The following is a 25765-nucleotide window of genomic DNA, read 5'->3' as shown; positions in this document are numbered from 1 at the left end:
AGTGTTATGAAACCATCACCATTATCCATGTCCAGAACTTTCTCATCATCCCAAACAGATCACTAATGTTTTATATCTAGTGAAAATGAAGGTAATTGTTTTGTTCTTGCTTACTCTAAGTACAAAATAAAAGACAAAACTCCTTCCCACTGACTTGAAAAATAAATTAGAATACAACTCATATTTGCGTCCTACGATCTTTGTGAAAACAAAAGATCTTTTGCAACATATGCTGTGGCGTATAAATAAAAAAGACCTCTACTCAGGGGGCAGCCACATATGCTTCTCAACCAGCAGCCAATCCCACTCTCCACACCCTATCCATTTACTGTTGAAACCACAACACACTGAGATGATGTATTACTATGTTTATGATCTGGGGCAGGCAGACGTGATTCACTGTTCCTGAGCTGGGGGTGAAGCAGGCAGAGGGACGTTAACTCTCTGCCTCCTGGACTGCTATAAACAATGTCAAGCCCATGCTCTAAAGATCTTACTGGCATCTGCTACCAAAGCCACCAATTTCTCACAGTTAGAGCCACTGGCCTCCCACCCACCTACAAGTGCAGTGCAGTCCAGGAATCCAGACTCAATCCTGTTGCGCGAGCACTCCAGGGAGCTCAGTGTCAGATCCTTCTGGCTCAGGGCCCCAAGGGCCCAACTGCTGCTCCTCTGGGACCAAGTCTCAGCATGACAGAGTACCTCCAGGAACCGGGCGGGTCCCTGTCTCCAGATGCTGTCCAGGACTTCAAAACCTCGAGCCTGTCTTGTTCTTGCCAGTTTTCCAAGGCACTCTACGTCTAGAGTTCCACTAAGTCTAGACACCAGTGCCCTGAGGAAGTCTAGTCTCTATCAGTGGTTCTCAAACATCAAGGACATTCAAATCCCCTGGAGGGCTTGCTAAAACACAGATCACTGGCCCTCATCCTCAGAATGTCTGAGGCAGTCAGTCTGGGTTGGGGCCTGAGAATGTGCATTTCTAACAAGCCAGGGGATCCTGATGTTGCTGGTCTCGGGACCACACTTTGCAAACAGCTGGTCTAGCTGTTAGGGACTGAATTGTGTCCCTCAAAAATCACATGCTTAAGTCCTAACCCATAGTGTGACTGTATTTGGAGATAGGGCCTTTACAGTAGTAGCAGTAGTAATTGAGGTTAAATGAGGTAATAAGAATAGGGCTCTAATCCAATATGACTGGTGTCATTTTAAGACGACGACGAGACACCAGGGATGTCCACACACAGTGAAACGGTGGCCATCTGCCAGCCAAGGAGAGAGGCCCTAGGAGAAACCAACCCTACCAACACTGTGATCTTGGGACTTCCAGCCTCCAGAACAACGCGAAAATAAATCTTTGTTGTTCAAGCCACTCAGTCTGTGGTATTTTGTTACAGAACCCTGAGCAGACTAAAACATAGCTCTACCCATCTTGCCTGCCAACTCTGTTCTCCGACTTGACAGGATGCCCTCAAGCTGAGGTCTGAAGGGAAAGAAAGGAGCAGCCAACTGAGAGCCCTAAGACGGGGATTCCCAGCGGAGGGGACCGCACTCCCTGAAGCCCCCAGCAAGCACAGTGAGGCTGACACCAGGCCCAGGGAGAAGGTGCAGAGGGCCAGAGCACAGGCCTATGCCTGCAACTCCAAGGAGGACAGGTTGTGACCAGATACACCCAAATGGAGAATGACCCATAACTAGCAGCTTTGGAGTTGGAGTCTCTAGACTTCCATGTAAATATGCCCCCAAAAAAGGTATCTTAATTTTTTTGACTAACGTTCAAATTAGTGTGCATTCTCTGAATACTGACATGATTGGAAGGAGAGCCAGAACTGAGGCACATGGTGGAGAAAAACATTTAAATGTGTGGTAGTTCATCTAGGTGTGCAAATTTTAGTCTGGCACAATAAAAGCTGCAAAATAAAAAATATTAAGCAATAAACCCAAACACACATAAGCAAGAATAAGGGACACCCCAGCTTACTGGGTCTAACTTACCTGGACAAATACGATGGCTTGTTGTGGATAATAAAGAGAGGCAGCAAGTCCCATGAATCCAGGTGGATACACCAGCTTCTTTATTTTTGAACCTATTAAATAAAAGGTTGTAGATGCCAACAGATGATTCATGACCCTTACCATCTCAGTTTGCCCCGGACACCTAACACTGAATAAGACTACTTTTCTTGATCCTAGATTAACAGAGAATGTGCCTAATAATGTCATATGCACTAAAAAGAACCACCACATCTTCACAGCTTTGGTGAGATGTAATTCACACAACTCACCCATTTAAAGTATACATTCATCATGATGTATTCACAGAGGTATGCAACCATCACTACAATCAGTTTTAGAATATTTTCATCACCCCAAAAAGAAACGCCATATCCATCCCTATTTCCCCATTACCCCCATCCCTAAGGGACCACTAATGTACTTTCTGTCTCTACAGAGTTGCCTACTCTGGACATTTCACATAAAGGCAGTTATATAATATGTGGCCCTTTGTGACCGGCTTCTTTCATCAGCACAATGTTTTCAAGAGAACCACCACTTCTAAGGGAGCAAAAATAAAGAATGTTCTGAAAAGAAGCCCACGGCACTTTGGTTTCTAAGGTTTCTGTTCTTTTGTAGTAAACTAGCTTCCTATTTAAGGACTCAACACAAGCACTGCTCTCCTCTCCTTTCTAATACTCCATGAAAATTAACAGTAAAAGAATAAAATACAGGTAATAAACCCACAATGAAGAGGAAATGTATGGAGGGGCCATCGGGAGATAAGAAGTGTCATCCAATTTACAGAAAACGGAGAGTGGACAGAAGCAAGAGGACACACAGCTATGAAGTCCGGAGGAGAAGGGAGCAGCAGGGTCCCCAGCAGCCCAGAGATGGCAGGTACTTTAGAGGATGGAGAGGGCAGCCAAGGATCAAGATGGGGGTAGGCGGGGAGACGTGGGGACTATGGACGGACGCAAATATAAGTCCTGTGCAGAGTCTAGGTGGTGCTCTCCTTCCTCCATGCCATCTTGGTGTAAAACTGCCTGTGACCGGGCAGTCTATCCAGCCAAACTTTTACAAAGGTGGAGAAGTATCTTTAAAGCGGGGCTCCTGGGTGGCTCAGTCAGTTAAGCATCTGACTCTTGATCTCAGCTCAGGTCTTAATCTCAGGGTGAGTTCAAGCCCTGCATTGGGCTCCATGCTGGGTATAGAGCCTACTTTAAAAAAAAACAAAAAGGAGTAATCGCTAAAGAAATGCCATAAATTTTCTGCTGAGAACCAAGATAGCTGGTGTGTGCGCATGTGAGCGTTAGTACCTAAGAGCAGAGTTTTCCTAGCACAGGCCCCAGGTGTGGCACCCTGCGTATAAAGTCAGTTCCCTTTCAGCTCACCCTGAGGTAGAACCTGCTAGCCAGTAAGCCCCATCTATGCCCCCCCAATTTTTTTTTTTTTAAAGATTTTATTTATTTATTTGACAGAGAGAGGCAGTGAGAGAGGGAACACAAGCAGGGGGAGTGGGAGAGGGAGAAGCAGGCTTCCCGCGGAGCAGGGAGCCCGATGCGGGGCTCGATCCCAGGACCCTGAGATCATGACCTGAGCCGAAGGCAGACGCTTAACGACTGAGCCACCCAGGCGCCCCTATGCCCCCAAAAATTCTTATTAGCATTTCAATTGTCGTGCTCTGAAACATGACTATATAAACAAGGATCACTAGTCATTTGAGGAAAGCCTGCAGCATAAAAGAGAAGACCAAGACAAGCAAGAAAGGAAAACAAAATGACCCTACAGGAAACAAAATAACTTAAAACTACACCTGTTATTAAGTATAATCGAATAAATTTAAGAAGCTACTACACTGAAATTAAAAAAGGGTTCTATGAAAAAGGAACAATCAAAGAACAAGAAAGAGCGACTTGGAAATGACAAAAGTAAAAAAAATCAAATCAAAAGGAATAAATCAAGAAAATAAAAGAGACATACAGGGTCACTTAAACAGCTTCATTGCTGATTCAGGAAGGAAAAAGAATGAGAGTAAATTTTCAAATAAATACAAACCAGATTACGTTCCTACAGCTGAGGGTTGCAAGACACTAAAATGCCCAACCAGGAATGAGACATCTATACGTAGTCACAGCATCCTGAAGTTCAGAACACTGAAGATTAAGAGAAGATCCTCAAAGGTTCCGGGGGAAAAAAAAATGAATCACTTCAGAAGTAACAAGCATCCAGGCTGGCTGCTGACAGACACATCTGCAAGGCCAGATGCTAGAAGACATGGCCTTGAAAGTTTCGATGGAAAACAAATTCCATACCCAACCAAATTATCACCGAATATGAGGGTAGAAAGTAATTTTTAGACTTGCAAGGATTTAGAAAGTTTCCTTCCATTTAGAAAGTGGGCTTTTTTGAAAGTGACCTGAGCATGTAGTTCAACAACATGGCAGAGCAAACCAAGGAAAAGATGACATGGAACCCAAAAATAGGGGGTCAAACCCAAGAGAGCATGGAGCCATGTCCCAAGACCACCGCAGTGCTGAGTCTCCATCCAGACTTCAAGAGGATATGTGAAAGAGGACTTCAACTACCTCCATTTTGACCTCAGTCTACACTTTTTTAAAATTTTTTAAGGTTTTATTTTTAAGTGATCTCTACACCCAACATGGGGCTTGAACTACAACTCCGAGATCAAGAGTCACCTGCTCTAATGACTGAGCTAGTCAGGTGCCCCTCAGTCTGCACTTTCTAAATGATTAAATTTCCCTTTCTAGCTTATCTCTTAATCAGGCAAAAGACCCTACATGCAAAATGTCCCCTGGTGGGAACCAAACCTACCCCCTCAAGTAATAAGGACTGCACTGAGCCAGCAGGACCCCACATGACTGACTCCAAGACAATGATGGACTTAACCTTCACTGACTACCTGCACTTACCTTTGCCCCACATGTTCCCTACATAAACCTGGAAGGACTTTCGGCACTTTGGAGACAGTCTTTGAGACGCTAGTCCACTGTCTTCTGGGTGTTGGCCTCACTGAAATAAATTCCTTTCTTGTTTCAACACCACTTATCTCTCTGCCTTTGGATTTTGTCAGCGATGACTGACTGAACCTGGTCTGTTTAAGACTCCCGAAGACAGCTGCTCTTACACCCTTGCACCCCAGCTACATGTAGTCCTGGGCAGAAGGGAATGGCAGGATAGGCAGCAGCACGGAGAACTGGAGAAGCCTGAGAATGAGGTTCAAAAAACTGGTACCGGGTGAAATAGGAGGAGCCTCTAGAAATGAACTTGGACCTAGACAGTCTCTGCTGAGAGGCGCAGGACTTTTGACATGGGACACGGATAGATGCTAGTGAAATGTATGTTACTAACACAGAGTTAGAATAACCTAAGTGCTGTTTACTGGTTTTAAACTTTAAACAGACATATCTCCAAAGATGGAGCTGGGGTCACAGAAGACAAAATAAATGTTATCAATCTAGACTCTTAATAAATTAATGTTTCTTTCCTCGTCCTACTGCCTTGATTGAAAGGATAGAATTACTCTAGAAAACACTGTTTTGTCCCTGGGGTCCCACCGGTATAGTTGAAGCTTTAAGTTCCTGAGCAGCTCACATAAGTGAGGACCAGGTGAAGGGCAGCACAGCCGACAACCAGCCATTTCTGGGTCATTTACAAAAAACTGGTAAGCAGCAGCTCCTGGGCCTCCAGCTCCTAATGGTTCACACAATGAGCTGGGGTCTCCAAAACTTCAGGAAGGCAGTGGGGAGGGGGAGGAGCCACAGGAAGGCGACGATAGTGGGCAACAACCACCTGTCACCCTTAAGTGACCTGGCTGAGTCCACCTCCTCGGAATGATCATCCACTCATCTCCTAGAGAGGTGCCTCGTCATCACCAGTCATGGCCATTCTCATCAAATGAGCAGGACTACCTTAGCATTTATGCTCAAGAAACCCTATTATATGATCCAGCAATCCCTCTTCTGGGTATACACCCAAAGGAAATGAAATCAGTCTCTCAAACAAGTATCTGTGCTCCCATGTTCACTGCAGCATTAGTCACAAGAGCCAAGACATGGAAACAACCGAAGGGTCAAGGGATGAGTAGGGAAAGAAATTGTGATACTACATGAATGGAATATTATAATATTATTCAGCTTTAAAAAAGGAGACTCTGCCATTTGCAACAACATGGATGAACACAGAGGACATTATACTATGTGAAATAAGCCTTAATGAGAAAGAACAAAAACTACATGATCTCACTGATATCTGTAATCTAAAAGAGTCAAATGCATAGAAGCAGACAGCAGACGTGTGGCTACCAGAAGGAGTGGGGGAGGGGAGATGGAGAGATGCTGGTCACAGGGTACAAAGTTGCAGTTATGTAGTATGAGTAAGCCTAGAGAGTAATGTATGGCATGATGACTATAGTTAGTAATACTGAATCTTGGAGATTTACTAAGAGAGATTACTGGTGCTTTCATCTAAAAAAAAAAAAGGTAACTATGGGGCGCCTGGGTGGCTCAGTCGTTAAGCGTCTGCCTTCAGCTCAGGTCATGATCCCGGGGTCCTGGAATTGAGCCCCGCATCGGGCTCCCTGCTCAGTGGGAAGCCTGCTTCTCCCTCTCCCACTCCCCCTGCTTGTGTTCCCTCTCTCGCTGTGTCTCTCTCTGTCAAATAAATAAATAAATAAAATCTTAAAAAAAAATAAAAAATAAGAAATAAAAAAAAATTTTTTAAAGGTAACTATGATAGAAGGTATGTTAATAGCTTGACTGGAGCAATTGTTTCACTATGTATATGTATGCATATATGTATATCAAAACATGTCATATACCTTAAATACATACAATTTTTATTAAAAAATAAAATTTTGGGGGGCACCTGGGTGGCTCAGTTGGTTAAGCGACTGCCTTTGGCTTAGGTCATGATCCTGGAGTCCTGGGATTGAGTCCCGTATCGGGCTCCCTGCTCGGCAGGGAGTCTGCTTCTCCCTCTGACCCTCCCCCCCTCGTGATAAAATCTTTAAAAAAATAAAAATAAAAAATTTTTTTAAACGTTAGACAAAAAAAAAAAAAGAAAGAAAGAAAAGAAACTCTGTGTCAGGAGGGATCTTCTGAGCCCACCCTGATGCTGCTGGCATAGGGGGACCATCTACCTGGAGGGGGGCTGCAAACCACTCGATACCCAATAAACATACTCACCATCCTGCCCATCTTATTCAGTGACCACCTGACGTTGTTCATCTCAGGCCTTTCTACCCCAGCCCCAAGGAAAAGACTTGTTGAATATTTGTGCATGAATGTGTGTGTGCACATGTGTACCTTTTTTAAGATTTATATATTTATTTCAGAGAGAGAGAGAGTGAGAGCAAGAAGGGGCAGAGGGAGAGAATATCCAAACAGACTCCCACTGAGCATGGAGCCCGACGCCTCAGATCAGGACCTGAGGCGAAACCAAGAGTCGGATGCTTAACTGACTGAGCCAACCAGGTACTCCCGTGTGTACTTTCTTGAAAAAGAATTAGGGTTTTACATTATGTTAATGCTACTGAGCACTCCCTGGAAAAGGAAAAGGAGAGAGGAAAAAATAAACCAGCAAGCAAAAACGAAGGAATAGAACCCGCAGTAGTGGGTGTCCTTATGTCGCTGTTCTGCCCGGGAGAGCACAGTCCCTGATTCTCCTCAGGATGCTCACCGCAGTGGACGTGCCCGGGGATGAACACCAGACAGCATGGCAACACACGCACACACGCACAGCAGAGGACGCTGGCTTTAGGGCCATGCTCTCACCATGTGGGAGGGGGAAGCTAATCTCACTTGATTCCACATTCCTGGCTCCCTAACAGTAGCCAAGATTCCAACACCCTGGCCTTGGGAGCTTCATAAACTTAAAACGCTATCTAAGTGAGACAGGAATGCTTTTTTGGACAGCTTTACAGAAAGGAGGGGGAAAATGTTTGGTGGGGGAGTTGGTTCAACTCTCTCACAAGTCAATTAGTAAAAATGAACTCTAATTCTTATATATTCTGCACAGGCTGGGAGGAGGGCACAGAAACTATGACAGGAGTTCATTCCACAGGTTGAGGGAGTGGCACCATGCTGCCTGTTTCCAGAGTAAAATAACAGATACGGCATGTGCAGAAAAGCTTTATAAAATTGGAGGAATGGGTACCAAAGCAGTCACTATAGTTAATCTTTTATGAGGGTCTGATTGCAGGGTTCATAAACCCTCTATTTTAGGAATTTTTGTCAAGTCTGAATTTTATAATCAGTGAAACCTCAGTAGTTTATAACAAATTTATCCCATTATAGTGAAGTACCTTGTCATCCTTTATTTCCTCTAAATGTTTGCAATCCAGCAGTACAGTGTAGTAATATATTTCAAGTTGACATCTGTTAATTTTTAAGTGTTTTAAAAATTTTAATATCATCACTGATGACCGAAGCTATGACACATCAAGAAATTAATAAAATCTCTATGAAATCACTCTTCTATTTACTGTGATTAATAGCCTGATCTCAACAGAGAAACAAATAGAAACAGTTTCTCAGGTGTGACAGACTTTGGTTAACAAAAATTCACTCTTTCTGTACCAAAGAGAGATAGTAACTTAATCAAGTACATGTGTCCATAAAGGATTTAACTATATTATTTTTTTAACCAACAGTATACAATTTCTTCCATTTCATATTTTTATAATTTCTATATATGCTTAAAATCAAATATACTGGAGAAAATAACCATATCAATTATATATTAAGAGGCCATATTTCAGGAACCAACTCATTATTCTGACAACTGGCAGATAAAAAGAAATAACCAAGTATCTATCTTATCTCTCCCTTATGAGCTGTTTAAAAAAAACCCCAAAAATTGCACCCACCTCTAGCCAAAAGAAGTCCAACAATGCCAGCAAAACCAATAACACCAAGTCTTGGAAAAAAACCAGGAGGTGCATTTTGGAGATATTCATAGCTGCCTACAATAGAATCAGACCAGGAAATAGTTCTGTAAATTGCCCATTAAGAAACAAACCAAAAAAATCTTACACATAACTAGTATATACTATAGTATCAAATGCTTCTCAAATAATCTGTTCTTTGTTTTATGCTAATATGCTTTTTTTCAACACATTCTTTTTATGTGATATATGAACATGATTTATTATTCACATAGCAAGTAGCCAATTTTCAAACACTTCCGGTCTGATGACCTACTGACAAGAAAGTAATGTTAGACTACCTTCATATTCCTGAATGCAACAGATCTGAATCAACTATACACAGGGGGAGAAATACCAATACAGGGATTCCTCGCCTTCCAAACACAGAAACAGAATAGATTTGGATAGATCTGCCGCTGTCTTGAAGCTCTGCTGCTTGTTCTCTGAAACTCAGGAATCAAATACATGAGGCTCAGAGGAAAAACGTTTCCTTTGCCATCTGAATTCATTCTTCGAAATTGAGAACAGAATAAATCTGGACAATGAAGGAAACTGTTAGTGCAAGTATATGCGGGAAATAGTCACTGGTGATAGATAAACACAAAGAAATGCAGCATGTGAGCCTAGGTGTCATGCCTGAGCATGCCTTATGACCTCATTTGAATGATGACTCCTCTCCTGTCCACTGAGCCAATCCCACGAAGTAAAAGCCATCTGCATTCCTAACCTCCTCAGAAAAGCCTTTCCTAGACTCCTCAGCCCACGCCTCTCTCTCTCTCTCCTCTAAAGTCCCATCATATTTATTCTCTGGACCCTCATTTGGTATGTAATCTTATATAGCACCTTATGTTTAATTATTCAGGGGTGTATTTTATGTCTCCTCAAGGAGAACATATGCTCCTGAATGGTACATTGCTTGGACTTCTATGTTATTTTCCCTCAGTGGTAACAGTGGATGTTTGTCCAACAGATATTTACTAAAAGCACTGCTAGGTGTTGACGGATACTGAATGAATTAACAAATGGGTTTCAGAGAGGCTGTAACTTAAAAACGCTTCACGTCTCACTCTCAACCCCATCTTCAGCACTTGCTATCTGCTTCCAGTTTCCGGCTCAGGAAACAATGAGTCACTCCTCCAAGCCCTGGTTGGGCTGTGTCCTCTGTGTGGAATGCTGCCAAGTTCCACCCCCATGTCTTGGTGTGGTTGACTCTACTCTAAGATTCAACTTAGAAACCCTTCCCTGACTCATCCCCTCCCTCCAAACTCCATTAAACTCATCTCCTTCCTCTGCACCTTCAACAGTGGTCTGTGACTTTCTCTGTATTTGTGCTACTGTTGAAAATGTATTATATGCACCTCGGTGGTTGTGACCACTGTCTTAATCAGCCGCGATCTTCCATGCCTGCCATGGAACCGAACTAGCTGGAATGCTTGGTAATTTTCTCCCCCAGAAAAGAGCAGACACATGCCAGTTTTCCATTTCCTGGGTGTTTGGGAAATGTGGTGATCATTTTAAATAATACTATAGGGCTTGTGCTGTTTGCACGAATTCCTGTCTGGCCTTTTACTTATTTTGCCTTTAACTTAGTTTTCACTTTCCATCTCGGTGTCTGGGTCATCTGAAGCAATTTTCTACTTCCCTTTATTTTTGCCTACCAGCACAGTGTTTTTAATTCGAGACGTGCACACGGAGCAGTTGATAGGAGGTCACCCAGATGGCCTTGGTGAGCTGAGCTGAAGTGAGTGAATCACAGAGAAATGAGAAAGAAGATACGCTAAAAGGCTGTGATGAAGCCCCAGCCCGGCTTCTGGTAACGGGTTGTGGCTGTGACTGCTGGGAAATGGATGGACCGCCTTGGCAGATAACAACACAACTCATAATGGAATGTTTTTTCTTAAGAGCTTTTGCAGTAACCAGTCCAAGAGACGAAAAACAGGACTTAGGTTGCAAATAATGCCTATTGCTATGAATCAATGGGAAGTGATAGGTAACAATGAAGAGCCCTCCTCAGTCACATATGTAATGATAAGAGATCAGAAGTTCTTTAGTTTCCTCAGATTAAAACATGAAGGTAATAAAAGCACCTATCTGTCAGGGTTATGAGGATTATACATAAATTAATATTTTAAAGCACTCAGACTAGTTCCTGGCATGTAATAAAAACTAAATAAGTGCTGATGAAATTAATAAAACTAAGATGTTACTTATTAACATACATATTATTCATGGATGTTAATAACCTGTATCAGCCCATCAACACTCCATGATCTTCGGAAGGAAATAAACTGTATTCGTGCTTGTTTTATTCTGTCATGGAAGCAAACACTTGTAAAAACATGAGTTTTTCTTTGCTGAGATGCCCAGTAAAGGGAATGAAACACACTCAATGTCCATTAATTCACCAGTTTCTGATGGAGATGAGTCAGAATGTAGACTGTGAACCAAGTTTATGAGTGTATGGGATAAGTGGATGTGAAAAACAAGGACAATAAAAACCCAATGAAAAAAAATATAAGAACACTACTCATGCAGTAAGGTCTTTCCTAGGCACACCAGCCCAGTTCCTTCTCGCCTCTAAACTTCTGTAACATATATTAACAGACATACAAATAAGTTATCCTGATTCCGAAAACCTACTGATGAGTTAGTGGGGGTTAGTGTGAGTCATGGACACTGCACCTGGAAACAGATTTCAGGGGAAAAAAACATCCAATGTCTCTGAACTTGTTAGCCCAACAATCCTAATGATCTTGAACAGACTTCCCAAATGTTTAGGGACACTAGTCCTCTGAAATCTGAGGAAAATAACAGATCTTCTTTCCAGAAAAATCCACATAGCTCTAATATTCTGCATACAATTTCAAGGAATTTCCAGATCTCCGGGAGCCCATCCAGGGAATCCCAGTTAAAAAATCCAATATTAATGAAGAAACTGATTATGCCTAATCAACTTACCTAATAAAAATTTTTAAAAATCAACTTACCTAACCCCCATTGAACCAAGCTCTGCATCCTGGGCTTAGTTTGTGAGTACATTTCCTAAAAAGGTAAAAAGAAAATGAATGAGAAGGATATGCTGATTAGAAAGTAACAATAAATATATTTGTCTTTACTGCATAGATTATCATATTATTAACACTTCGTGAACAAAGGGATATACTGTCTGGGGTTTTTTGTGTTCTTTTTCTCTTGTGTAATTTCCCCTTCACTGCAAACTGCTCAGCAGAACAGTTTATTATTGCCACAGGAAGCAAACACTACAAGCAGAGTGATTTCAACAACCCAGCCTTTTTATTCTTCTATTAGATTCAAAGAGAATAGACAAAATTCAACCCCCTTGATAATTAAAGTGGCAATCCTCTCCCTGTGAGATTAAATCTGTCTTTCATATTAAGTCTACATGTCATGATTTTAGAGTCTGTATCTGAAAACTGCCCTTCAGGAATGACCACCTTGGGCGCCTGGGTGGCTCGGTTGGTTAAGCGACTGCCTTCGGCTCAGGTCATGATCCTGGAGTCCCGGGATCGAGTCCCGCATCGGGCTCCCTGCTCGGCAGGGAGTCTGCTTCTCCCTCTGTCCCTCCCCCCTCTCATGTGCTCTCTCTCATTCTCTCTCTCTGAAATAAATAAATAAAATCTTTAAAAAAAAAAAAAAAGGAATGACCACCTTGAATGGGACAAAGGAGTCTATATCCAAGTTTTGAGAGATATGAGCAAAATGAAGTATTAACATTCTCTTAACAACAACAATAAAATGGCTTTGTACAAGAACATCATATATCCTAAAGAAAACAACGGACTAGCTAGAAGGTACCCCACTTTCACGAAGTCTACAATAGGGGCGCCTGGGTGGCTCAGTCAGTTAAGCGTCTGCCTTCGGCTCAGGTCATGATCCCAGGGTGTGGGGCTCCCTGCTCAGTGGGAAGCCTGCTTCTCCCTCTCCCTCTGCCCCCCCATGCTCGTGCTCTCTCTCTCCCCCAAATAAATAAATAAAATCCTAAAAAAAAAAGAAGTCTACAATAAAGATAGGAAAAGAGACACATGGACATCAGAAGGTATCAGAACCAGCTGCCACTTGGAAAAGGATTTGTTTTGTTTAATTTGGTCCAAGTCAGAACAAGTTATCCTAATACTGTTAATGCCCTTAAACAATAAACACTGAATTTAGGGGAGGACATAAAAAACATTAAAAAATTGAATACTGCTTCATTAAAATTCATTATTGGTATTTTAATACCCATAAAAAGAAAGAAAAACTACAGATAAATGTCTAGAGTGATGACCTATTTCTTTTGCTGGCATAATCTTCTCCCTCTGCCCTCTTCCCTCTCGTGCCCTCTGTCTCTCATTCTCTCTCTCTCAAATAAATAAATAAAATCTTTAAAAAAAAAAAATAGTTCAGTACTCAAATACGTAATCCCACACTTTTTTAGCTATATCCATCCTTCTATTACAGCATTCAAAATGTTCTGTAACCATTCCTGTTAAAATGGTTCTGATGTGTACACTTTCTGGGGGGAGAAAAACTTTCCAATTTTGATATAAATGCTTACATTATATCCTTTTCCTTCTACTAGAGTTCCAGCCCCATACCCTCCCCTGGGAGACAATCATGGCTTCCTAGCTGCGACCAACAAGATAGTTACCAGTCCACTCTCCAGTCAAGGTGCCACACGCTGCCTGGGAGGAGGGACATTCTCCCTGCAGCAATGGCAAGAGCTGCCACCAGGACGCTAGGGCTCTCTGCTCCCCTCAGAGATGGCACTGATGAGCACCGCAAGTCAGGCCCTCGAAGGTTGGAGCCCTCTATCGTGCCTTTTTCTGAAAACATGCAGCCAATATAGACTTTTCACTCTTGACTCTAGACCGAAATGTGTCACTCCACTTTTAGAACAGCTGTACCTGACACCAACTTGTATATGGCTCGCAGTAATGTCGGAGATGTGAAATGCTTTCTTCAAGTGGGGTCCTTGGCTCCTCCACATATTTAGATTGACCCTCAGGGACGGAGTAGAGTGAAAGCTGCATACGTTAAAAAACAAAACAAAAAGAAATAAAAAAGCACACGCAGTCATAAGATAATGCAATCAATCATCGAATCGGCAAGCATCATTATTTCTAATAATTCATGAATTGCTGTATTCTAAGGGTTTCATGCACCCTGAACCTTACTTCAGAGGATCTTTGCACCTGATTTATCAATAAGAAGAAGGCCAAGAAGACAAAACTATGAAGTGTCCTACCCTTCTCCCACTCCAGTGGTAGCAGACAAAGCAGCCCCGCCTTGATCCATTTTATATCCTGGCATTTGGTATTTCACCTTAGATACAGTTTGGAAAAAGGATTCTATGACTCTGAAGTGGGGAGGGGATGCAAAAAAAATAAATTGAGTTTAAATGATCAGTCTGGTGCTAATCCAAGCAGGATAGCAAGTTTGTTCCCCACCCAGAGGAGTGGCCGTTCATAGTCGCTACTGGCTGCCTTCTTCACCCTCAAAAAACGCCACAGTCCCAAGGTCTGAGAAGAGTAAAAAGGGCAAAAGATAAACTAATTAGCTTTTTGAAAACACCATTCAAGTAACCTGGTTCATGACTGAAGGCAGATCTTTACATCATTTTACTCTAAGTCAACAGAAAGCAAATATCCAAAATAATCGCCGGGAAGTATAGACAAAAAAAGAATGTAAACAATGGAGAGAAGATTTCTTGTTTTATTTATTTAGTATTTATTAAGCATCTACTTAAAAGCCTCTAATCTGGCCAAGAAGAATGAAGCCAGGTCTTAGAGAGGGAAAAATGCAAATATTTTCTTGGCTTGAAAGCAGTCTTGCAGGGGCACCTGGGTGGCTCAGTTGGTTAACTGACTGCCTTCGGCTCAGGTCATGATCCCAAGGGTCCTGGGATCGAGCCTCGCAGAGGGCTCCCTGCTCTGTGGGGGAGACTGCTTCTCCCTCTCCCTCTGCCTGCCACTCCCCCTGCTTGTGCTCTCTCTGTTAAATAAATTAAATCTTAAAAAATAAAAAAAAAGGAAAGCAGTCTTGGATGAGGCAGATCACTTAGCGGTGACGAGCAGATTCCCCACAAAAAAATCTAGGAAATACTCCTTAATTATGCCTTTAGCTAACTATCATTAATTAAAGTTTATTTGTTGAAAAGCTACATTTTAGTAGCCTCCCACGAAGAAAAACTATAAATATATTTCCTCCCTTTAAGTGTCTTCTAAACTGTCCTGTCCTGTCTCCTAATATACAATGTGTATACTTCGTACAGTAACTAAAGCAGATGTTCAAAAAATATCACAACATGAATGGCATGTTACCTCATTAACTTTCACAGAAGTTTTGTGAGGTGAGTCCTTTTTAGGTGATGCATAGACTCTGAAGGTGAGCAGACTCAGGCTGGCTGGCCCCACAGACCTCTGAATTACCTGAAACACAGAAGCAATCTTAAGCCTTCTGTCAGTGCAATAAACTGAATGTGCATAACGTGAGCACATTTATTGCGCTTTATGAGAAAGAGATGTATTCCTGAAGTTTTATGGAAGTCAGAAACTAAAAAACGTGTACTCACAGACTTAAAATTTCAGGTCACCTTCACCTTAATTTCCAAGACAGTAGTTCTTAAGTTTTTCTACTTAGCCTGTCAAGTAAAATAAAAGGTATATACAAAGACACATGTGCGCACTTTTAAAAATAACAGAGAAATGCTATGGAATGATTTTAAAATTATAAGAGTCTCGATCTCTCTCACACACATACACACACCCCCACCAACAACAGTGGAAGAGGTTTAATGATTTCAACTAGTGATTCGCTGAACAGAGTGAAGATTATTTCTGTGATTCTAATTACCAAACTTTCACAAGCTTTCTCTTTCCATTCCCATTCAGAGCTGGTCTCCCCCAATCTAAGTTCCCCAGCTCAGTATCTTTTCCTGCCTTGCCCTCCCTCACTGGGTCACTCACACCCAGGGCTGCAATGCGAAGGCAGTACCTCCCAGATATGCAGCCCCAGCCCAGAGCTCCCTCCTGAGCTCCCAACTCACTATCCAATTACTCCTGGACATTTCTACTTTTCTACAAGCCATGTCCAAAATCAACTCATCAGGATTTTGACTGTGCCTCCAAGTCCACACTTGGCCTGATGGGTGGGTATGTGCTATGGAATCAAGTCAGAAGGCTTTATTTTCAATAATAATCCCCTACCTTTACACAGCACTTGACCATCCAGCATCTTTCCCCCAGACCTGCCCCTTCTTCCTCTACTTCCTCTCAGGCATGGTGCCACCACCCAACCAGACAACCCGGTCAGAAGCTCTGAGGTCATATTCACCACACCCTGCCCTATCGGTCAGTAAGTCCTGTTAATTCTAACTGTTCAATAATCTCAATTCACTCTCCCCACTTTATCTCCTGTACAATCTTCCCTTGGGCCCTCATTTCTTGGATTGTTTCCAGCAGCATTCTAACGGCTCACCTGGCCCTCTGATGACTCGAACCACCACAGTGCAAAAGAATGATCTTTCTAAACTGCAAATTGATTACCTTCTACCCTTCGAGATCCTTCGTTATTTATTATCCAGGACTTTTATGCGGGCCAAACATGGCCCATTATGATGCGACCCCAACCACCTTCTTCCACCTCATCTCTGCCACTCTGCCTTCTCCCACAACACACGAACTCCCTAGATTTCTCCCATGCTGTTGCCCAGCTTCCTGGGTTTACACATGCTGCTTGCTCTACCTGGAATGTCCTATCCTTGCTTTGTCTTTCTGTACAACTGCCTATGAGCAAGGAGATATATTGCATTTTTCTTTTCTTTTCTTATTTATCCATTTATTTATGTCTATCAAGTTCTCCCTACCAGACTGGAAGACCTTTCACGATGCTGCCATGTCTTACTTGGTTTCCCTACTGCCCCTGCCTGTGCCTAGCACAAAAGAAATATTCACTAACTGTTTACTGCCTGCATGAATGGATGGAAGAGAGGTGGAAAATAAATGAGTGGCTGACTTGTTCTAACTCTGTAGGCATGCCTTAGCATCATGGAAATCATATAACTGAGATTTGCAATGCCTGCATTGTGAAAGACTAGGCTATTCCATAATACTCAGAAAACATATAATGCTAAATAAAACATAACAAAATGTCTGTTGTAATGTATGCCTGGAGTTACACACAGAAAGGGAAATTCCTACTTCAGAAGCAAATAAAGAGCTAGAAGCTATTTAAAGGAGTGGCTATGACTTTAAACTGGTTTAAAAATAATTAACATAACCTGAAGTAGTAAGTGTTCATCTTGAAAGGACTTAATTTCAAGGCAATATTGCTACAAATTTCTTTTGTTCCCAGGGTAAAGGTTAACCAGCTATTGCTGACAGTCAGTGTGGTCCCTCCTGGCACCCCAGGAGAGGGGCCTATAAGGCTGCTGGTATCTGGAGGTGCCAACTCAGTACTCTCTGCCCCTGAGTCTGTCCACAACCTACTGACAACACTGCTTTGAACTGGGGACTTTACACTGAGCCAGCTAGCCCTACTCTGGACTTTGATCCCCTTCCTTATCAGCAAGAGCCGGTGCCTCACCCTTTCCCACTCCCCATCCAGCATGGCAGCCCCCAAGCATTTGGGGTTCATACTGTCCTCTACCTTCATCATTCTTTTTTAAAAAATTTTATTTGAGAGAGAGAGGGGAGGGTGAGAGAGGGAGAGAGAGAGACAGCACACAAGCAGGCAGAGGGGCAGAGGGAGAGGGAGAAGCAGGCTCTCCACTAAGCAGGGAGCCCGATGCGGGGCTCGATCCCAGGACCCTGGGATCATGACCTGAGCTGAAGGCAGACGCTTAATGACTGAGCCACCCAGGTGCCCCTACCTTCATCCTTCTTTGATATAATGCCTTATGCTGACCTTTTTAATTCTCAGTTCCTGCTTTCGATCCTTAATCCTATCTACTTCTCACATACTTCGTTTTTCATTTCGTAGTCTTCTGTTGTTTTAACTCAGATTTCCACTTTTCCTGTTCTTAGTGATTATTTTCACTCCCTTTCATCTGTTCCTTTCAATCTCAACTTATTCACTGTTTAAATGTAACATTTTATTGGACTCTTGATTACTTTTACTTTATTTTTCCCTTTCATCCACTTTTCTTATTTTAATATTAAGTAAAGCCTGGTCCTCTATTGCTCAAGTTGTTTTCTTTTTCTTCTCCTGTCAGTCTTCCGCCCCCTCAAAAGCCACCCCCACTCCCATCCCACAACAAGAACTATGGCCACAAGGGCGGGAGCACCCAAGAAAGCTCCCTCCTGCAAGCTGCCCTTTCAGCTTCCCCAAGGCTCTCAACAAATAAAGAAAAAAATAAACCTCACCCCAGAAGACTTGGGAGAACTACAGATTAACACTCCCTAGGGCCACAATTCTCTCCGCAGAGAGCACATAATTTACTTCAGGGTTTCTCAATCTCAGCAATATTAACACTTTGGCCTGGATCATTCTTTATGTGAGCGCTGTCCTGTGCACTAGACACTTCTTGACATCCTTGGCCTCTACCCACCAGATGCCAGTAGCACCCCTCCCAGTCATGACTCAACACCGTGTCTCCAGACACTGCCAAAGACTCCTGGGAGGCATCTCCCCCGCCTCACTCTGCATTAAGAAGCACTGATTTGCCTAAATATTATTTTCTGACATCTCTCATCACCCAGACTTCAAGAAAATTGGGATGTTTTAAAATCCAGGGCCTCAGATCTAATACACAGTGATAGAAATTAGAATAGTCTTGCCTGGGGGGGTGAAGCGTGGGGAGGGGATGGACTTACTGAGAAGGAGCACGAAGGAACTTTCTGGGATGACAGAAATGATCCATACCTCGATCGGGGTATGGGTTACAGAAGGTGTACATACATTTGTTAAAACTCTAATTGTAAGATCTGTACAACTTAACATCTGTGCATCTCACTGTACATAAACTATATCTCAAAAAATCCATGCACACCTAAACTGCACAAGTTCATGCTAAAATATGAGTGGGAACTGGAGGCCAAGGGTGACCCCTAAGTAATCTGACCATGGTAAGGAACCAGGTGCTATTGAGCTTTGCGACAGAAACCCACAGAAGGAGCCTCAGTAACAGGTCCACAGGCAGACAAGCCTGACGCTGATGCACTGCCCAACATCTTGGATGGTTCACTTTTCTTTTTGGCACCAAATGGGGCTCCTCTTGGTGAGAGACTACCCTATCCTGCCTCAGCCAGACCAGATGTTATCACAAATGGGGATTCTGGAAGCTGGGCCCCTGCCAGGTGTTTACTGTAACTTGTGAGAGCTCATATTGAGTATTCAGGCCAACCCATTTGATATCAGAATTTAAGAAGAGAAAGGCTATTTAAAATGGGCACAGATCACCCCCACGAAAGTGGGAGAGCAAAAGAGGAGTCAAAGAAGAACCTTCTTCAATCTTCTGTCTCAAGGAAGAAAAAAACCCACTAATCTGGAAGTTAGATGTCTTGAAGAAAGATTTAACCAACTTCCAGGGCCTGGATCACTAAATCACTAAAGTTCTGGATTAATCACCTTTTCTCCAATGGACACTTCTGTTGGGTTGCCTTGTGTGAGACTGGAACACAGAGGCATTCCCTCCCCATGAGGGGTCTTGACCCATTATGGTACAGACTGAAAATACCTCCTGGGAAATGAGATCTCCCCTGGACCTTTTCTGATGAGAGCTGGAACCTCTAGGCTGTGCATATCCCTGGCCTAAGCACTCAGTGTCCCAAGTAACAGTCCTTGAGAATCTTCGTTTGCGAGGTTCACTCTCTACCCAGGACAGATGGCTTGGCTCAGAAAATGGGTACATATGCACCTTCCAAGAGCTGATTAGACATGCTCTAGTTCAGATTCGGTAAGTTTGGCTTGATAAACCAAAGTCGAGCCCACTCTGTTAAGAACTGCATCTTCAACTAGTGCTAAGCTACAGCTACAGAGTAACTAGATTCAACAGCTTCGTTGCTTTAGATCCAGCCTATCCTCTGGAATATATCCTTCAGCTACTAGATGCCTCTCCTGGAACTCAGTTAGGGGTCTCAAAAGTAAGGAAACCAATGTGGTGACTTGTCTGAGGTTCTAAATGCAGCTGTGAGAGACCCTCAGTCATAGAGAAAACTAAAATCTGACTCAGACAAAGGTGAGTTGGTGACACTTAGCTTTGCAAACCTCAGGGGGAGGGCCAGTGAGTTCCCTGGCTCATGTGGCTAACCCTTCTTTCTTTCTGTCTGATTCTATTCCTCAGTGAGGTATCTTAAACTCTCCGTTATTTAGGTACATTTTCCAACTTAAACATTTGGATTCTTTGTCTTTCAACATTTGTTTTTACATAGCCCACGGAGGGTTTCATCATCAATGTAAACTGAGCACTAGGACTGGCAGGTGGTTGGATGGGACCCTAAGAAGTGTCATAAATGGCGTAGGCCACTACTGTCTTAAAGGATTTCTCCTTCTTACTCTCTCCAATGAAGGTCATCAAGGACTGATGAGAGCAAAACAAATCTGGCTAGGAAAGCAGGGTTACACACGATGTAACAATTAGAAGAGGTCAACTATGATTTTATTCCAAAAACAAATTTATTGTATACCTACTCTGTGTTATGCACAGTGCTAAATATGCCACAACATTTAGGGAGACATGGTCCTTGCCCTTACAGAGTTTCCAGGAAGCTAATGAGTTTACTCAAAAAGACTCAGGTCACAATTTAAAAAATAAATTAAAAAAACAAAACAAAACACCTTGGGCCTGAGATTGAGTTTAGCCTTCAGCTCCAGCAGCAAAGGAGATTCTTGGACACAGTTAGCCAAGATATGAATCTGGTGAGGTCATAAACACTCAGCTCATAATGGGCACCCAGAAGGCTAAACTGTCCTTGTTTTGCAAATAAACACTGGCCAGACTCTGTAGCTCCGGGATCACTTTCTGATTGTGTCCCAGTAAAACTGCCTTAAAGACAAATAAAAATCTCAAGCAAATAAGCCATTTTCAGAATTACTCAAGGATGCTCATGAATAGTAGGGCTCAAAACCTGACAACTTGCTTTCTTTTTAAACTTTATGGAGAATCCAGTATATAGTCTCTCCCATCTTTAAGAAGGGTGACCCTTTATTTTCCCCAAATTAAAGATCTATTATCTTACTAGACCTTTCATTTAAAATATATACCTTTGGGTAAATGTAAGCCTCACTTTGCAAGCCTGCATACAGAAGAGGTTTCAGAATCACCTGGGGAGGTTTTTTCTTAGGAGCAGAGATTCCAACACATTCCCCGACGGTGTCTGATTCCATAACCTGGGGGGGCCCAAGAATCTATTCCCACAATCAGCCAAATTTAGAAAACCAGTATTCCACAAGCAGATACTTGGGGAACAGTTATTCAACTTAGGTGTGTATGAACACTCAAATGTACATACTTTCAAAAACATCTGAAAGCATAAAATGAAAATTGCCCTAAACAAAAAAATAAACAGTGAATGGCCCACCCCACTAGAGAAGTTAATAGGATTTATTTACATTCAAGAAAATCTTTCCCATCATAAACCCAACACAACCAATACCCTCCACCCGTAATTCTCATTCTACCACCCATCATTCTATCTCCCTTCACTGACAAATTTACTTTAAAAATAGACTATGGTTAGGAGGGAGAATAGTGGATATCCTTGGGGCACCTGGCTGGCTCAGTTGGAAGGCCTTGTGACTCTTGATCTTGGGGTTGTGAATTCGAGCCTACACTGGGTGTAAAGATTACATAAATAAATAAATAAATATTAAAAAAAGGAGGAGAGTCCAAGATGGCAGAGGAGTAGGAGACCTTAATTTCATCTGGTCCCAGGAATTCAGCTAGATAGCTATAAAACCATTCTGAACATCTGCGAACTTAACCCAAGATCAAAGAAAAGAATAGCAGCAATTCTCTGAACAGAAAAGCAACCACTTTCTGGAAGGTAGGACGTGCGGAGAAGTGAATCCAAGGCAATATTCGGGAGGATAGATGGCGGGGGAGGGGGAATCCGTCCGCCACTTCTGGCAAGTGATAGAGCAGCGGAGCACAAAATTGGAACTTTTAGAAGTCGGCTCCGCTGAGGGACGTTGCTCCGGTGGCTAAGCGGGGTGTGGAACCCTCACTGGGACACTGTGGTCTCAGGACCCTCGGGGTCACAGAAAGACCAGGGGTGCCTGAGTGCGGCAGAGCTCCCAGGTATCGGAGCAGGGAAGCCGGCTGCAGAGGCGGAGCCCAGGCGCGGGCTCTCAGCTCGGGGTTGCCATAAACCGTGATCCGCGGCACAGTCGGGCCCCTGCTCCTCCAGCAGGGACCCAACAAGCGGCAGATCCGGGGAGACTCCCCTTCCTCCCCCGGGAGGAGCGGCGCAGGAGTGCACCGCAGGGATCTGCTGGGTTTGGAGACTCCACACAGGGTCGGGTGCCAGAGATAGAAACGCGCGGTCACAGGCCAGGTGAGCACGGAGTGCGGCCGGAGACCGGGGAGATGGGAGTGATTGACTGCTTTTCTCTGGGGCTCACAGAGGAGCGGGGCCCCGAGTTCTCGGCTCCTCGGGGCGGAGATCGGGAGGCCGCCATTTTCACTCTCGTCCACCAAAGCTGTACGGAAAGCTTGCAAGGAACAAAAGCTCCCGAGAGCAAACCCGAGCAGATTACTTTGCCGGACGGCAAGGGTGGGGCAATTCCGCCTCCGGCAAAGACATTTGGAAACCATGGCAACAGGCCCCCCCCAGAAGATCAGCGAGAACACTCCACCAAGTTTACCGATCAATGAGAACAGCAGATCTCCAGCGATACGGGAATAGAGCACACAGAATTCATGGCTTTTTTCCCATGATTCTTTAGTCTTTCACCTTTAATTTTTTAAATTTTCTTTATTTTTAAGAAAATTTTTCTTCTTTCCTTTTTCAACCAACTTCTTACCAATTCCTTTTTTAAAATCTATTTTAATTTTCATTTTTACAGTCATATTCTATCCCTTCCTTGTATTTTACCTTATTTTTGTATATATATATAAGTTTTTCTTTCTTTGAAATTTTGGGAAGCAGTTTCTTTTAACAGACCAAAATACACCCAAAATCTAGTCTATGGCTCTGTTCTATTCACCTGCCTGATCATATTCTCTTTTTTCCCCCCCAGGTTTCGGGTCTCTTCTGATTTGTTTAGTGTATATTTCTCTGAGGCCGTTGTTGCCCTTTTAGTATTTTGTTTTCTCATTCATCTATTCTTCTCTGGACAGAATGACAAGACAGAAAAACTCACCTCAAAAAAGAGAACAAGAGGCAGTACTGACTGCCAGGTACCTAATCAATATGGACATTAGTAAGATGTCGGAACTAGAGCTCAGAATAATGGTTATAAAGATACTAGCTGGGCTTGAACAAAGCATAGAAGACACTAGAGAATCCCTTTCTGGAGAAATAAAAGTAAAAAAACCAACCAAGTCGAAATCAAAAAGGCTATTAATGAAATGCAATAAAAAATGGAGGCTCTCGGGATGCCTGGGTGGTTCAGGTGGTTAAGCATCTGCCTTTGGCTCAGGTCATGATCCCAGGGTCCTGGGATCAAGTCCTGCATCGGGCTCCTTGCTCAGCAGGGAGACTGCTTCTCCCTCTGCCTGCCGCTCCCCCTGCCTGTGCTCTCTCTCTTTGGCAAATAAATAAATAAAATCTTTAAAAAAAAAAAAAGGAGGCTCTAACTGCTAGGATAAATGAGACAGAAGAGAGAATTAGTGATATAGAAGACCAAATGATGGAGAGTAAAGAAGCTGAGAAAAAGAGATATAAACAACTACTGGATTATGAGGGGAGAATTCGAGATGTAAGTGATACCATAAAGCAAAACAATATTAGAATAATCAGGATCCCAGAAGAGAGAGAGGGGCAGAAGGTATACTAGAGCAAATTATAGCAGAGAACTTCCCTAATTTGGGGAAGGAAACAGGCATCAAAATCCAGGAGGCAAAGAGAACCCCCCTCAAAATCAATAAAAATAGGTCAATACCCCGACATCTAATAGTCAGACTTACAAATCTCAGAGACAAAGAGGATATCCTGAAAGCAGCTCAGGACAAGAGGTCTGTAACCTACAAGGGGAGAAACATTAGACTGACAGCACACCTATCCACAGAGACCTGGAAGGCCAGAAAGGACTGGCAGGATATATTCAGGGTACTAAACGAGAAAAATATGCAGCCAAGAATACTTTATCTAGCTAGGCTATTGCTGAAAATAGAGGGAGTGATAAAAAGCTTCCAGAACAAAGAGAAACTAAAAGAATTTGTGATCACCAAACCAGCCCTATAAGAAATATTGAAAGGGGTCCTCTAAGCAAAGAGAAGCCTAAAAGTAACTTAGACCAGAAAGGAATAGAGACAATATACAGTAACAGTCACCTTACAGGCAATACAATGGCACTAAATTCATATCTTTCAACAGTTATCCTGAATGTAAATGGGCTAATGCCCCAATCAAAAGACACAGGCTATCAGATTGGATTAAAAAACAAGACCCATCAATATGCTGTCTGCAAGAGACTCATTTTAGACCGAATGACACCTCCAGATTGAGAGTGAGGGGGTGGAAAACCATTTACCATGCTAATGGACATCAAAAGAAAGCTGGGGTGGCAATCCTTATACCACACAAATTAGATTTTAAACCAAAGACTGTAATAAGAGATAAGGAAGGACACTATATCATAATTAAAGCGTCTATACAACAAGATCTAACAACTGTAAATATTTATGCCCCTAACATGGGAGCAGCCAATTATATAAGCCAATTAATAACAAAAGCAAAGAAACACATCGACAACAATACAATAATAGTAGGGGACTTTAACACCCCCCTCACTGCAATGGACAGATCATCTAAGCAAAAGATCAACAAGGATATATATGGCCTTTGAATGACATACTAGACCAGATGGACTTTGCAGATACATTCAGAACATTCCATCCCAAAGCAAAAGAATACATATTCTTCTCTAGTGCACATGGAACATTCTCCAGAATAGATCACATCTTGGGTCACAAATCAGGTCTCAACTGGTACCAAAAGATTGGGATCATTCCCTGCATATTTTCGGACCACAATGCTTTGAAACTCAAACTCAATCACAAGAGGAAAGTTGGAAAGAACTCAATTACATGGAGGCTAAAAAGCATCCTACTAAAGAATGAATGGGTCAACCAGGAAATTAAAGAAGAACTAAAAAAAAATTCATGGAAACAAATGAAAATGAAAACACAACTGCTCAAAATCTTTGGGATGCAGCAAAGGCGGTCCTAAGAGGGAAGTATATAGTACTACAAGCCTTTCTCAAGAAACAAGAAAGGTCTCGAATGCACAAACTAACCCTACACCTAAAGGAGCCTGAGAAAGAACAGCAAATAAAGCCTAAACCCAGCAGGAGAAGAGAAATAATAAGGATTAGAGCAGAAATCAATGATAAATAGAAACCAAAAGAACAGCAGAACAGATCAACAAAAGAAACTAGGAGCTGGTTCTTCGAAAGAATAAATAAAATTGATAAACCCCTGGCCAGACTTATCAAAAAGAAAAGAGAAAGGACCCAAATAAATAAAATCATGAATGAAAGAGAGATCACAACCAACACCAACGAAATACAATTATAAGAACATACTATGAGCAACTATATGCCAAAAAATTAGACAATCTGGAAGAAACGGATGCATTCCTAGAGACATATAAACTACCAAAACTGAACGAGGAAGAAACAGAAAACCTGAACAGATTATATGTTAAAAAAAAAAAAAAAAGG

At 42.5% G+C, this 25765-nt stretch overlaps 1 protein-coding gene across 1 annotated transcript in view; it reads right to left on the bottom strand.

Annotated features, from left to right (window-relative positions):
- The window catches only part of APOO (apolipoprotein O), a 61861-nt gene that overhangs the window by 16951 nt on the left and 19145 nt on the right, over nt 1-25765 (bottom strand). The window contains exons 2-6 of the mRNA XM_021705444.1: nt 15262-15369; nt 13846-13965; nt 11929-11983; nt 8882-8977; nt 1993-2084 (exon numbers count right to left, since the gene is read on the bottom strand). Of these exons, the coding sequence (XP_021561119.1) occupies nt 1993-2084; nt 8882-8977; nt 11929-11983; nt 13846-13965; nt 15262-15369 (471 nt within the window). The remainder of the gene's footprint in view (nt 1-1992; nt 2085-8881; nt 8978-11928; nt 11984-13845; nt 13966-15261; nt 15370-25765) is intronic.

Source organism: Neomonachus schauinslandi, chromosome X, assembly GCF_002201575.2.
Source record: "Neomonachus schauinslandi chromosome X, ASM220157v2, whole genome shotgun sequence".
NCBI classification, from domain to species: domain Eukaryota; kingdom Metazoa; phylum Chordata; class Mammalia; order Carnivora; family Phocidae; genus Neomonachus; species Neomonachus schauinslandi.
This window is presented reverse-complemented; position numbering and strand designations above follow the sequence as displayed.